General features: G+C 52.9%; 2 protein-coding genes across 5 annotated transcripts in view; both read left to right on the plus strand.

Annotated features, from left to right (window-relative positions):
• The first annotated feature begins 271 nt into the window (after window positions 1-271).
• The window catches only part of GNB1L (G protein subunit beta 1 like), a 67,881-nt gene continuing 54,675 nt past the window's right edge, over window positions 272-13,477 (plus strand). For 3 of the 4 annotated variants that reach the window (XM_078435533.2, XM_078435534.2, XM_078435536.2), the window contains exon 1: window positions 2,857-2,944. The gene's annotated coding sequence lies outside the window, so the exon portion shown is untranslated. Of the gene's footprint in view, window positions 362-2,856; window positions 2,945-13,477 lie in introns of those variants that run through there. The other variant, XM_078435535.2, reaches the window with a different exon arrangement.
• Window positions 2,725-4,828, plus strand: RTL10 (retrotransposon Gag like 10). The gene is given in 4 exon segments (XM_060612965.2): window positions 2,725-3,186; window positions 3,188-3,629; window positions 3,632-3,668; window positions 3,670-4,828. Coding segments are annotated over 4 exon segments (1,200 nt in total). The 3' UTR covers window positions 3,929-4,828.

Here is a 13,477-nt window from a genome sequence, read left to right on the forward strand (position 1 = left end):
AGGGTCAGTGGGGCGGCGGGAACCCGAGTGCCCGGCGGGGGCCCCGCCCCTCCGTCCTTCCCAACTTCCTGTCAGCGGAGAGGCGCTCGGAGCCCTCGGACTGGGTCCCTGTTGCCCTTCGGAAAGGCGGGCCTCAGTTTCTCGGTCCGCGCCGTGGGCGGGGGAGAGCCTGGAGTCATTTTCTGGTGGTTCCAGCTGTGTTCGAAGGTGTCCCCCGCGCCCTTTCTCACCTCACGGCGGCCGATCTTGTTCTGCGCTTTTTAGGTGGCACTTGGGAGTCTCGCCCTGGGAGGGAGACGGGTCCGTAGTCTCCGGTCGCAGATCCGTGGACCCTCTTCGCAGACGCCTCGTGGAGCCTCAGGTCGGTCGGCTTCTTTTTGCAGTGGGACTTGTGAGCTCATATCCCCGCGGTTTCCTGCATGGCGTTTAAGAAGGGGGTGGTGCAGTGGTCTGCCCTCCACTTGCTGCGAAGCTTTGGGCAAGTTGTTCTACCCCCGGGGTCCCTAGTCTCCTAGGAGCCGAGAACGCTCCAGCGTTGTAGGTGCTGGCTTTTGGCTTTGCAGAGGCAAATGCGTGTGCGTCCCGGTACCTGTTCCTTGAGTAAAGCGCTGTGCAGTCCAGAAGGGCCCAAATTCCTCAGTGTTAGGGTGGGGAGAGAAGGAAGAGGGGTCAACAAACTAATAGCTGTGGGAGGGCTAAGGTTCTCAAAAGTGTTAAGAGACCCAAACTTAAGAAGGTTCACGGCCAAGCAGGGCTGGCTGGGTGGCGCAGGGGAGCCTTCACCCTGATGCTACAGGGGTACACAGGCATGCTGATGAGCAGGCAGGGGACAGCTAGGGTTCTGACCGGGGGTAGGAGTTTGGGACTGGGAGGAAGCCAGGGCAGAGACCTGGGTAGTGCACTGTGTATTGGGCATGGGATGTGGTTTTTGTGCGCAGCCTGGCACTTAACCTTAGATTGGTGGCAGGAGCTTGGAGTGTGGTTCGTGGTCACTGGCGTTCATCGTCATTGGTTTTCAGAGCTTGATGAGGAACTGGACTGGAGTCCCGAGTGGATTGCATTTGTGTGCTGCCACTTGAGCCACTGCTGCTGGCAGGCTCTGTTATATTGTTTTTCTCTGTTAGGATGAGAAGGCTTTCAGGTGGAAGAATCACCCCCCAGAGTGGGGGCCATACCTGAGAGGTTCCTGAATGCTTAGGTGGCAGAAGTAGGTGCTGGTGGCCCTAGCAGCTTCAGATGCTGCAGGCCACCCTGGGAGGTGCTCAGCAGAAAGATCAGCAGAGCTGTGTTTCCCTGGAGGAACTCACTGTGATGGGGGCAGGGGTAGATAAACACATAGGCAACTGTGCACAAAGGTGTGTGCAGACCGTGGTGCCCTGGATGTGAGCTGATGGAACATTGGGATATGTGTGGAGGCGTTGCAGAGTGTGTTCTGTGGCAGCTGTGAGTGGACCTCCCTTTGCAGAGATACTTGGGAAGTGGCCACTGTCAGGTTAGGCAGTGGGAGAGCCCTGAGAGAGGGCTCCTGGCATTGGAAGGGAACTGTACTTGGTGATGGTTGCAGCCTCCTTTCCCACTTCGGGGCTTTTTGGACTGCTCAGGGTTGATGACCACTGCCCTCCAGGCCCTTTACTGGAGTGACTTTGAGGTGGTGAAAGAAGACACAGCGAGTGAGATTAAACTTGAGGGATTGTATCCTGTGCTGTTGACAAGGATGAGGACAGGGAGGTGGTGTTTAGGATGAGGGTGGTGTTGTCAGCACGCTGGACTCTGAGTGGTGAGGTAAGTCTGGAAAGCATGGGTGGAGAGGCTGGTGGGCACCAGAGAATAGTGGGACCCCAGGCTTCTGTCTGGCATGCAGGTAGCCCCTTCCAAGCTCCTAGTGCTTTGATGTAAAAGGATCTTGTGACCTCGTCTTCTTACCTAACGCTCACAGTGTTTGGGGTGACTGGGGGCTCCTTCTCAGTGGATTGAAACGTAGTTCATAACCAGCATGGTGATGTGTGGTGGTTAATCATATGGTCTTTAGAGCCAGGTTCACCTGCCTCAGTCACTTACTGATTGGTGTGTGGCTGTAGACAAGTGACTTCACTCACCACTTTGCCTCTGGTACGATAAGAGTATCAGCCTCATCAAGGTGTCAGTGTTTGCCATAGATAGAGCACTCAGTTAAAGGTTGCTTTTGTTGTTCTCCTGAAAATCCCTGACAGCCAGCCAGGCTGTCCAAGGAAGCCCAGGGGCTTCTGATCTGGCCCCTTTTCCTTCTCTTGGGACTGATAGCATCTGCCATCACACCTTGCCCATGAAACATCACAGGTGGCATTGGCCCACCTTCTCAGGCCTCTCAGGCCTGCCTCTTGGGCCCTCCTTCCAGTCACAGCTCCTAGTGGGGTACCTGGGGTTTGCCTGCGTATTGCCTCCTTTTGCTGCACGGTGGAGATGGTTGGGCCTAGTTCCCGCTCTTCCCCACCTTGTTTTTGGACAGGATTGCCTTGGATGGTGGCCTGCATCTGACAGTCCCATCAGCTCTTCTCAGCTCTCCTGAGGCCACAGCTGTCAGCTCCTCTGACCCTCAGCACTTGCCTGGAACATCTGGGTTTGCCAGACACCTCTTCAGCCCATCTCTGTCCTGCTGTGTCCTGCCCACCCTCCCCGCTGCACCATCTCTTCCTTTCTTCCCCCTTCCTCTTCTAGTTGGTGTGGCAGCTCCCCTCTGCTCCCAGCATGCCCTGTTGCTGGCGCCATCGGCACGGCCCTTGCAATCCCATCCCAGCAGCAGCCAGTTATGCCAACACACACCCTTGGCAGCAGATGGACCAGGTCTCTCTTGGGGTCACATATGCCCCCCTAGTGGATCCCTGGATTGAGCGGCCCTGCTGTGGGGACCCCGTATGCGTGCATACGACCATGGAGCAGAAGAGCACAGCCAGCAGTGCTCCTGGTGGTAAGCCCACAGAAAGGGGACCCCTGGCTCTGTGCATGCCCAGCCCATGACCCCTCAGCGTGGACTTCTACTAGGTGCCAAGCTTGGACCCAGGCACCTTTGATGACTCCCCATGGCTTGTGGACCGATTTTGGGCTCAGTTGGGTGATTACATGTCCTTTTGCTTTGAGAACTGTCAGGACAGCCTCAGTCACGTCTGTGAGATCCTTGGGCACCTGACCGGCCAAGCCCGGGCGTGAGCACCCCCCCTACCTCGTCGAGGACCTGCCCCTTCCTGACGATTATGAGCTCTTCTGCCAGGATCTCGAGGATGTCGTTCAAGACCTGAACAGTTTTGCTGAGTACCATGCTGCAGCGCCTTGCCCCCTGGCCCCTGCCTCAAGCCAGTCACCAGTGGCCCTGCAGCTGCCTGTGGTGAGGCAGTACTTATCTAGGTATTTGGAGGTCCTGGCATTCAACGTGGGTGCTGTCCCAGTTGCTGTGGCCACCTTTGCTGTTTATACTTCCAACTCTACATCCAGAAATGGTCTCCCTGAGTAGCAGCTGGCCAAGGAGAGCAGCCTTGGGTCTGTGGAGTCCCTCACCTCGTCTAGTTCCGCATGCAGGGCTGATGCTGGTCCTGTGAGGCCAGCCTCATCCCAGCCAGGGTAGGCGGTCCCCACACCTGTCCCTGCACTTTCAGAATCTCTAACCCGCCTGCCCAGAAACCAGATCCAGTTCCACCAGGGTCCAGAAACCCAGAAGACAAAGGAGGAAGTTTCTAAGACAGAGGGAGACCAGAAGGCATCCTTAGGTACCCCTCAGCAGGTTGCAGACACCCCAGAGACCCCAAGAGAGCTAGCAGTTTCTCTTGCTCCCTACCCCACAGCCCTGGAGTCTGAACACAGTCCAGGCAGATTCAGTAGTGCCCCTTGTGATGAAGTGGCCTGCATAGCTGAAAAGCCCCACAGTGCCCCAGCAGGACAGAGTGGCATTGCCAGATGACTGTAGCCATAGTGTGCCAGGTATTGCCTTATCCACTTGCTTTATTGCTGGGCCACTTGTTTTATTGCTTTATTGGAGGTGCACCTGTTTGGGCTCTGCCCTGTCTGAACACAGACAGCCCCCTTGTCCTCACCACCCCACCTCCTCTTATAGCAGAATATTGGGCTCTACCATGTACTCCTCATTCTCTGACTTCTCCAGTCACCCAGAGGCTGCCTCCCTGTGCATTGCCAGCTGCATTGCCATTAGTTGGACAGAGTTCCATACAGCAGTCCCCATTCAGATATCTGTATGTCTTTATAACCACCCCCTCCCCAGATCCCTCATTCAGTGTTGGCTAGACTGGACTGGGTCTGCCATGCCAGCCCTGTTTAGATCTGTTCCTGGATGGTATCTGTACTTAGGCCCCCTTCCCCATCTTGGCTCTCTGTGACCTTTGTCCTCTGGGCTAGAATTTAAGGAAGGCTGCATGGAGGAAGTGGCCACTTTGATCATTTAGTACTAGTGGGATGGCAGAGAAAGATGCTTCCCTATGGGTATACCAGCAGCCTGGGACAGCTAGGGAGATGGGATACAAGCCTCCTTGCCAGTCTTAACTAAGTTCCAAGCATTTCTCCCTTCTGTATATTAACATTGTAGTTAACACCTGGTGTTTTCAGAAGTTGGCATGAATTTCTGTGTCTCAGTGCCTTTGCCCATTGTTGCCTTCCCACTTTCTGCTATTCAGCATTCACTGCCTCCCTGCCCACTGTTGGGCATTGCTGACTCAACACTTAAACCATAACACTATAAATGACTTGTATCTTTGGGTAGATTGTGAGCCTCTAGGGCAGGAGCTCCATCCTAATCAGCTTTGTGTCCCTGGTACACAACTGGTGCTCATTAAACATGTTAAATCCATGGCTGATCCTGTGGTGTGGTGGCAGCTGATGAGCAGAGCCCTTATTTTGTTGGCAGAAGCACTGTTGTCTGTTCTGTTGAGAACAGGCTAGGCCCTAGCCATGAGCACTCTAGGTTCAGTGTTGCAGGTTTCTGGTGGGTGGGGCTTTGAAAATCGAAGGATCTGGTTGAAGGAAGGAGTTGGGCTGAATAGGTGGGAATGGGAGTCTTGGCAGGTGGAATGTGGCCTTGAAAACTGACTTCCTAGAGCTGGAGTGAAGGAGCAGGAAGCAGACCAGAGCTGTGAGGCCAAGGGGCCAGAGGATTGGAATGAAGAAAGATCCGTTCTGCACAGGATGGGTTTTCTAATAATGAGAACTGAGCTCAGAAGCTCCCTCAAGCCAAGTTTAACACAGGATGGGTACAGTGTACCTACTGTGATGAACAATTAGGCAAGAGTGTCAAGCCCCTTTAGTTTTACAGCTGGAAACAACACTTTTCCAGGAAAGTAGGAAGAACAAATAAAGTGGAAGCATGAACTGCTACTAAAACTATTTTAGAGAAAAAACAGTAGTAAGCAAACATCTGGTAAAAATTTTTAAGTAAAATAGACACCATTGGGATTATTTAGTAATTATCACTTTAAAAGGCTCTGGGTTCACATGGTTTTAAGCGTGAGCTATTTTAAGGCACAGTTGGCTTGTAAATAAAACAGTTGAAAATCTTAGAAATAGGTGGGAAGCTGATACAACCTGAAAAGCAAACAAGCAAGCCCACAGAAGAAATGACTGCAGCCTGGTTCTGATCAAGTGTGGGAAATCCCTGCACATTGTAGCCCAGCCCCAGATACACTGCTGCCCCTCCACTATTGCTCATGTCTGGACCGTCCTTTTGTAGACCCAGGTCAGACTGCTTCCCACTCCCTGGCCTGCCAATGGGTCTGATATTGTTGGCGATATTGTTTGAGCTGGTAAGATGCCTCTGACAGTAGAACCTGGAGTTGCTCTCTGGGATGATGGCCGAGTCACTTAGTTGACACCCGCACTATTGCTGGCATCTGCGCAGGCCACCTTTCTCATCTACATTTAGTGGACCTGAGATGAATCCCGTCAGCTCAAGATTGCCATTTTCCTTTGGCCCCTCTGGCCCTGTGGACCTTTTCTCCCTTGGGCCCCAGACAGCTTCTGCAAGCTTGGTTTATAGTCTGGCATACCTCTCCTGAGGGCCACCTGTCCCAAGGCAGGCCCAAGAGGATGTGTGGAGAGCCTAGGTGACCAGTGTTTTAATTTGGAAAATGTCTCCTGTTGTGGTTGAGCCCTTGCCACAAAGGAAAAGAAAGGAGGTCAGGGTCTCAGTGGCAATGGCCACTTGAGGGTGGGATCAGGAGAGGGTGGGAGGGCTCTGGCCTGGCCTTGTAGATAGGCAGTGCATATGGTGTTGCAAAGTGATAGTTTCACTGCCAGCCAATGCTGTGCCGTCTTTGGCCATATGCAGTGACCTAGCTCCTTTCCCATTCTGAGCGGGGAGAAGGAGAAGGCCCTACCATGCATGATGAGAGGAGGATCCTTGGGCCATTCGCCACTCCTGGCTCTCACATGGGAGATGGAAGAAGATGCTCCTGGGTGCAGGACAGTCTGAAAGTGTTTGCTGGATATGCTCAGGGTCCAGCTGATGTGCTTGGGTCTACCTACCAGATCATCAGGTCTGTCCTTTACTTGCCTTGGAAATACCTGGAGATTTTATTTCCTAAAGATAGGATATTTGTGAGCTCTGTGGAACAGTTTTTAACATACATGTCTCCAAGGAAAACTTTAACACCAGAAGTATTAAGGATAAGGTCCTATGAGAAACAGAACTTTTTATAAAGCTGCAACAATGAAGTTACTTGAAATTTGGTGTGGATGGACGAACAGAGAAGAATAGAGAACTTTGAAATAAAGCCAAATAAATGCAGGAATTTAGTTCATGCTTAAAGGTATTGTTTCAAATTAATGGGGCTGAAATGGATTATTCACTAAAAGGAGTTGGAACAACTGGTTAGCCATCTGGAAAATGGTAAAACTGGATACCCACCTCACTCTGCCAGGCTCTACTCCAGATGGACTAAAGATTTCAGTATTTGAAAAATCATAAAAGTACTACAGGGAAGTATGGTGATTTTTTTTTCTGCCTGTGATCCCAGGACTTTAAAAGTTCTAGATATCCAGAATTGTTGAAGACATGGAGAAATAGGCTTTTTCTTGTTGGTGAGAATATCAAATATTACAATACTACAATTCACCCACATAACATTTCTAAGCGTGCAGACCCTGATCACTTGCCTACATGCAGATGGCTGTTGTTTATTCCTTGGTGTAGGGCTTCAGAGCATGGACTTGAGCTCCACTTGCAAATCATGGTCCTTGCTGTCACCTGACCTCATAGGGTAGTGGGAGGATTGAGATAAAACCCACGCAGTGGTCTGAGCCCTGTTGACTGCCTAGTGGGCAGTCACTGCATTAACAGCAGAACTGCAAACAGCCCCATGGTCCTATAGTGAGGAACAAGGTAAATAGAGCTGTTGTCCTGTCATAACAATCAGGATGGGCCAGATTGTGCTGCAGTAAAAACCTCCCACATCTCACTACTTACCTGTCACAGATCAGCTGGGGTGCCCTCTGCCTGTTACAAAGGACCCGTGTTGATAGGAGCTCACTGGACACATTTCTCCAAAACCACCGAGGCAAGGGAAAGACCACAGCAAACCACAAGTGATACTTGTCCCTCCTTTTCCATTCCCATGCCCAAAGGAAGCTGCCAAACCACACCTAAGTTCGAGGGATAAGCAGCTAATCCCCCCGTGAGGTGGGGCTGTCAGCATGGAGAAGATGAACAGGACGCTCAGTGGTGCAGCCATCACCGAAGTAGGGCCAGCCTTCGTCAATACCCACGGGAAGATGCCTGTTTACTAAGGCTGCATGGCTTAAACTACAGAATGTATTCCTCATGGTTCTGGAGGCTGGAAGCCCAAGATCAAGGTGTTGGCAGGGTTGTTTCTCCTGAGGTCTGTCCCCTTGACTTATGATGGCCATCTTTTCCCTGTGTCCTCACATGGTTGTCCGTCTGTGCTCTAACTCCATCTTATAAGGACACTAGTCATATGGGATTAGAGGCCACCCATATGACCTCATTTAACCTTAATTATGTCTTTGAAGACCCTGTTTCCTAATAGAGTCACCCTCTGAGGTAGTGGTGGTCAGAACTTCAGTGTGAATTTGGGGGTGGGGGGAGGGGGAAGCACTATTTGCCCATAATAATGGCCAAGATGGATTTCTTGTTTTTCATTTTTGCTATTGCAGACAGTGTTGTGGTGAGCACCCTTTGAGCATCGCTGAGTGCTGAGCTGCAGAGCCCCTCCAGGCCACGGCAGCAGGATATGCCCAGTAATGTCTGGGAACTTTTTCTTCTTCTTTCAGAAATCTTTGTGTACCTGAAGGAGAGACATTACCCTATACTTCCCAGTTTTAATGTTTTACCTTTTACATCGACTCTTGAGTTAGCTTGTAACTAATGGCGTGGCTCTGCTGTGGCCATCAGATGGCCAGTGATGAGCAGGGCTCCTCTGCCCACCTGCGCTGGACATGTAATCTGATGTGTGGAGCTTCTGAGTTTGGGGGCTTGTGTTTTCCACAGCGTGACCTATTCTGCCCTAACCAGTAGAGGATCCCATCTCACTTTTTCCCACGGGGCACGGACCTGCCAGCATCAGGTTCAGGATGCCGTGCTGGCCCAATGTGTCCAAGGTGCCATCTTTCTCATACATACCTGGCTCTCTGGTCCAGTCTGTCCCCCACCAATTATCTAGTTTTGTAGTGAGTCTTCATTATTTGGTAGAGAAACATTCCCACTACCTCCCCACCCTGTTCTTTAAATTGTCTTGTCTAATTTTAAAAACGCATATTATCATAAACACAGAGGTGGTGTTTTCCTTGCTTGGCTCCAGCAGTGGTCATTTCTTAAGCCGGGGGCGTCATGTTGGTGGACTGCCTGGCTAAGCATGCTGTCCTGGACAGCGGGAGTCTTGAGCTCACTTTCTCTTCGGGCTGTGCTTTCCTCATTTGTAGATGGGTGACATGATCTCTGTTACAAGGGTGTTGACAGCCTGGGAAGAGCCCCTGGCCTGCAGGGTGCCCTTGGCAGCCCATTCCTTCTCTCCTGGCCTCAGGGGTGCACAGCCAGGGTTGGGGCCTGTGTGTGATGGGTGCTCATCCACTTGCCAGGTGGGGCCACCAGACAGTGGAGAGGAGTATCCTGGGCTGCTCTCCCCCTATGTGCCTGAGCAACAGGGGGCCTGGGCTGACAGTGAGCCCACACTCTGCCACACAGGTGGCGAAGTGCAGGTGCTGTGTGGTCAGCACAGGGATGCCTCCTGGCCACTGGGAGTGCCACATCTCAAGCCCCATGAAGTCCTGAGTGCACAGTGTTGTTCACCTTGACACTTTTGCACCGTAGCCAAGGTTTTCTGAAGGCCACGAGTAGGGAGGTGGGCAGCCTGTGTGGACCTACAGGGTAGGGGGAGCCAGGAAGCATGGAGTTGGCCAGGTATCCAATCCAGGGTGCTGTCCCCTGGGAGATGGCAGCCTTTCCACCACCAAGACCCTATGTTCCTCCCCTGAAAATCAGAGTGCAAATGGGAGCCATGCGTAGTGGTGGCCAGGAGGGTAGCCCAGGGCCAGTACAGCTCTGCCCCTGTGCTTCCACCCTGCTCTAGGTGTCCACTTCACAGTGCCCACTGTGGCCTCCTGGTCCCTGTCATTGTGTCCTGCATCCCATCCCCCTCTGGCTTGCACAAGATGCTGAACTTTGGCAAGTCTCATTTTGCCACCTGTGTAATGGAGAGAATTTCTGCCTCACATGAGCTTAGAGGCAGCAGGCCCCTCAGGACTGCATTCACTGTCCCCGGTCCTTCCCTGTCCTTCCCTTCCCTGTGAATGTGTGGACCTAGACACGTGTATGTGCACAGAACCCTACAGCCCATTCTGAGCATGCGGTGCATCTGTAGGCATGTTATTTGCATATCTGTGAGTTGTCGGGGGGAGGACCCCCCTGTCTGAGGTAGCCTCTGTCATAGGAGCAAACACATGGATCCCTGTCAGAAAATGCATTACCACCATTGTGTTTAGGGACCCCCTCTTCAAGTGGAATCAGGTTCAGAGGAGCTGCCTGGGCATAAGCCCATGGGGGTTGGCCCCCATTCCATGCCTAAGGATGAGCGTTGTCTGGGTGCTGTTGTCAGCCCTGGGCAGCTTGCTGCTGCAGACCAGATCTCTTGGTGGAAGTGGGCCCCAGAGGCTGGCACTGGTGCATGGGAATGGTCACACTTCCTGTAAAACAAGCTTTTCCGTGTGTTCACCACGGACAAAAATGCTGCTGGCCTTTCGTTGGCTGGGTTCCCACCCCTGCCTGTAAGTTCGTGGGGGCAGGCTGGCTGAAAATGCTTCCGAGTGGGACTTCCTGCTATCTTGCCAAGCTCCCTAGACTTGCTCCTGGGGGTGACAGGCATCCTCAGCTGCAGCTTGAGGTGCCTGTTTATGGAGCGGCCTTGCCTGCCCAGCCTGCCTGCCCTGCAGCCCCTCAGCCACCCTCCCTGGCATTTCCTTTCGGTCCAGCAAGATTGGCCTGTCTCTCGGTCCCAAGGAGAAGTGTGCAACTGCTGGCCTCAGTGGCCCGGCCTCAGGAAGCCTCTCCTGGCCTTGGGGCACACTGGTCGTTCACACCTCATATGCTGCAGCTGCTAGTCTGTCAGGTATCACTGTGCCTTTGTCCATAAAGCTCACTCCTGCTGCCCCAGCCAGCCCAGCCTGGCCCTGCCAGTGTGGGAGCACTGGCAGAGCACCCAGCAGGGACTTGGCTGTGCTGTGGCAGGGGAGAACATGCACGCTGGTGGGAGGGTCATGCTCACCTCTACCTGGTCACCCATCATACCACGTGGGCCTTGACCCCAGCAGAGGAGCCAGGTCCCACGGGATGTGGCTGTAACTTGGCTTCTGTTGCCTTCTCCTCCAAACACGGTGGGGCCCTTCCAGAAGGGGTGCTTGTGGACCTGGGGGGAGGGGAGTGGTGAATGTCCAGACACAGTGTGGGACACTGCTGTGGTTGACTGCAGGCAAGGAGCTCCCATGGGACCTGGCATACTCCTGCCTGAGGGGGTAAATCTTCCCCCTCCGAGGAGCCAGGAATGCCTGAGCTCTGTGGGAGCAGAAGGTTTCCAAGTTATGGAGCAAGTGACTTGCTGCTTTTGGACAGAACGAGAAGCTTCAGGCAAAGGATGGAGGTGGCTGTCAGTGTATCTCCCCGGGGCCTTCAGGAGTGCAGCACCCTTGACTCTACCACAGAAGCCTGTTTCTACAGCTGTCCCCCAGATCTTGTTTGTGGACTTTCTGGTCCATGGGGAGATGTCCTGGCTGTACTTGAAGCTCAGAGGGGGTTCCTGGCCCCAGGGCTTGGCTGTTTTACCTGTGCATTCAAGAAAAAAGCCAGCACAGGACCCTGCCGGGCCTCAGGCCACCACCGCCTGCTGCTCCTGGGAGATGGCTATGCCAGAGGCAAGCAGGCCTGGGACTGGTTTTTGGTCCCCTAGGGGAAGGGCTGCTGGAGTGCATGCCTTACACCCCCCTACCCCCACACCATACACACAGTGTTCCCTCAGTCGCCTGGGGAGGTGGAGATGGCCATGTTTGCGGTGTGCACTTGCTGCCCAGGGAGAAGGAGGGTGCAGGGATGGTGCCTGGCTCCCACCTCCCCCTGGACTCCGAGGCCAGGGCTATTTGTGGCTGTGTCCTCCCTCCCCTCAACCCTCCCTCCCAGGCAGGGCTGGCCGCACTGAGTCCCCGGAACCCCTCCCCAGGATCTGCATCTTTGAAGCCACGGATACTGACAGAGGATTCAATGAATCCAAGGTCGCCAGTCGGGCGTTGACAGATGCCCGGCCACGATACTATTTCTGATTTAATAACCGAATGGGAGGCTGGCCCTTGGTAATAATTAGGGCTAATTACTGAGGAGGTGTTGACAGACGGGCTGAGAGGAAACAAACTACCTTTATCCCCAGGCTTAGAGTCAGATTACCAGCCCGGTGCTATCTGCCCCTCAGAAAGTAGACGCTTCAATCACTCACCGAGGCTTCAAAGGGGAAAGGGCCCTGACAATGCATAGGGTTTGGAAAGAAGCTATGAAGTGCACCTTTGACTCCGAATAGCCAAACGGAGCCCCATTCCAGAAATGGTTTCTTTGTGAAGTCTGAGTTACCCCAGCAAACCTGCTTCCCTGGCTCGGGGCCGGGGAGGGTTGCTGTGGGTGCAGGCTGGGTTGGTGCCGGGGCTGGCCCAACCCACCCAGGTCCCTTCTAGGCTGGGCCTGTGCCTGGCAGCCCATGGGGCCCAAGCAGGGAGGTGCAGCATGCTTTCTTTGGCCCAGGGAGTGTGTCCAGTTCTTTGTGGCCATGAGCTGTATGTAATGGGATAGAGATCTTACTATCCCAGCAGAATTGCTCCTTCCCTTGTCTCCTCTGGACATGCTTTCCTAAAGCTGACTTGGGCAGGTCTGGGCTCTCTGGAAGGGACTGTGCCCTTGGCCTTCTTTATGGCAGGATCACCCCTCTGGGGCCTGGGCATCATTCAGTGGGCTGCCCCCTCCCCTGGCTTGAGTGGTGAGCCAACGCCGTGGAGAGATATTGACCCCCAGGAGACTCAGCAATAGGGTGACCACTTGAAAAGGGGTTATCCCAAGTTGTAGGCTGGCTTCTGATGCCCTTATGTGGACGTGCTGACTCCCCTGGGACTCCCTACATTTCAAAGACTGTGGATGGCAGTGGTCAGAACCCCACTTCCCTGGTATGAAGCAGCAGCCCTGGGAAGTTTCCCAGTGACCTGGCCTAGAACGCCCAGGTCACTGTGTCTGTGATGTGGCTTCGAGGGGCCAGTTCTGGGATTCTTGCTATAGTCTGTCCTGATCAGGAAGGTGGGAGGGTGACAAGGCAGCACTCAGGATGGGCCTGTCCAGAGAGCATCTTTCTGGTTCCAGGTGTAGCCTGGGAAGTATAAAGTGAGTGGGTCTCTGTTCCTGCAGCCTGAAGGACCAGCCAATTCAGAAGCTTCCCACTAGGATGGCTGTGTACTTCAAGGAGAGAATGAGTTGGTCAGCCTGGTGGAGAGCTGTCTTCTTTCCCTGGCATGCTACTCTGCTTCTAGAAGTAACCATGGTGCTGCTGCTGCTGCTGATGGTAACAGTCATCGGCTAATTTCCTTAAGTGAATACTGCCTACCTTATATTAGGGACACTAAATGAATTTAAATCTATTAGGGCACCATAATAAGATGGTGTATTATTTTAAATGGGATAAACACTTAAAAATTGGCATTAAATCTGTTTAGAGTCACCTGAGTAGAATTAGATAGAAATTGGCTATAAGCCAGAAAAGTCTAAGCAGGAAACTGGGTTTTCATAGCATGTTAGTGGTAAATCAAATCAATTGTAGCTCAAGAAAAAACAGCACAATATTGTCAGATATATTATATTAAAAAAAAAAATAACGTTCCAGAAAATGGCCAAGAGCAGTGACCTAGTGCATGCTTGAGCCCTGTTCTCTTCTTATTAACATCTTACATTATTAGCATGGTACATTTGTCATAG

This window comes from Panthera onca, chromosome D3, assembly GCF_046562875.1.
Source record: "Panthera onca isolate mPanOnc1 chromosome D3, mPanOnc1 haplotype 2, whole genome shotgun sequence".
Taxonomy (NCBI): Eukaryota; Metazoa; Chordata; class Mammalia; order Carnivora; family Felidae; genus Panthera; species Panthera onca.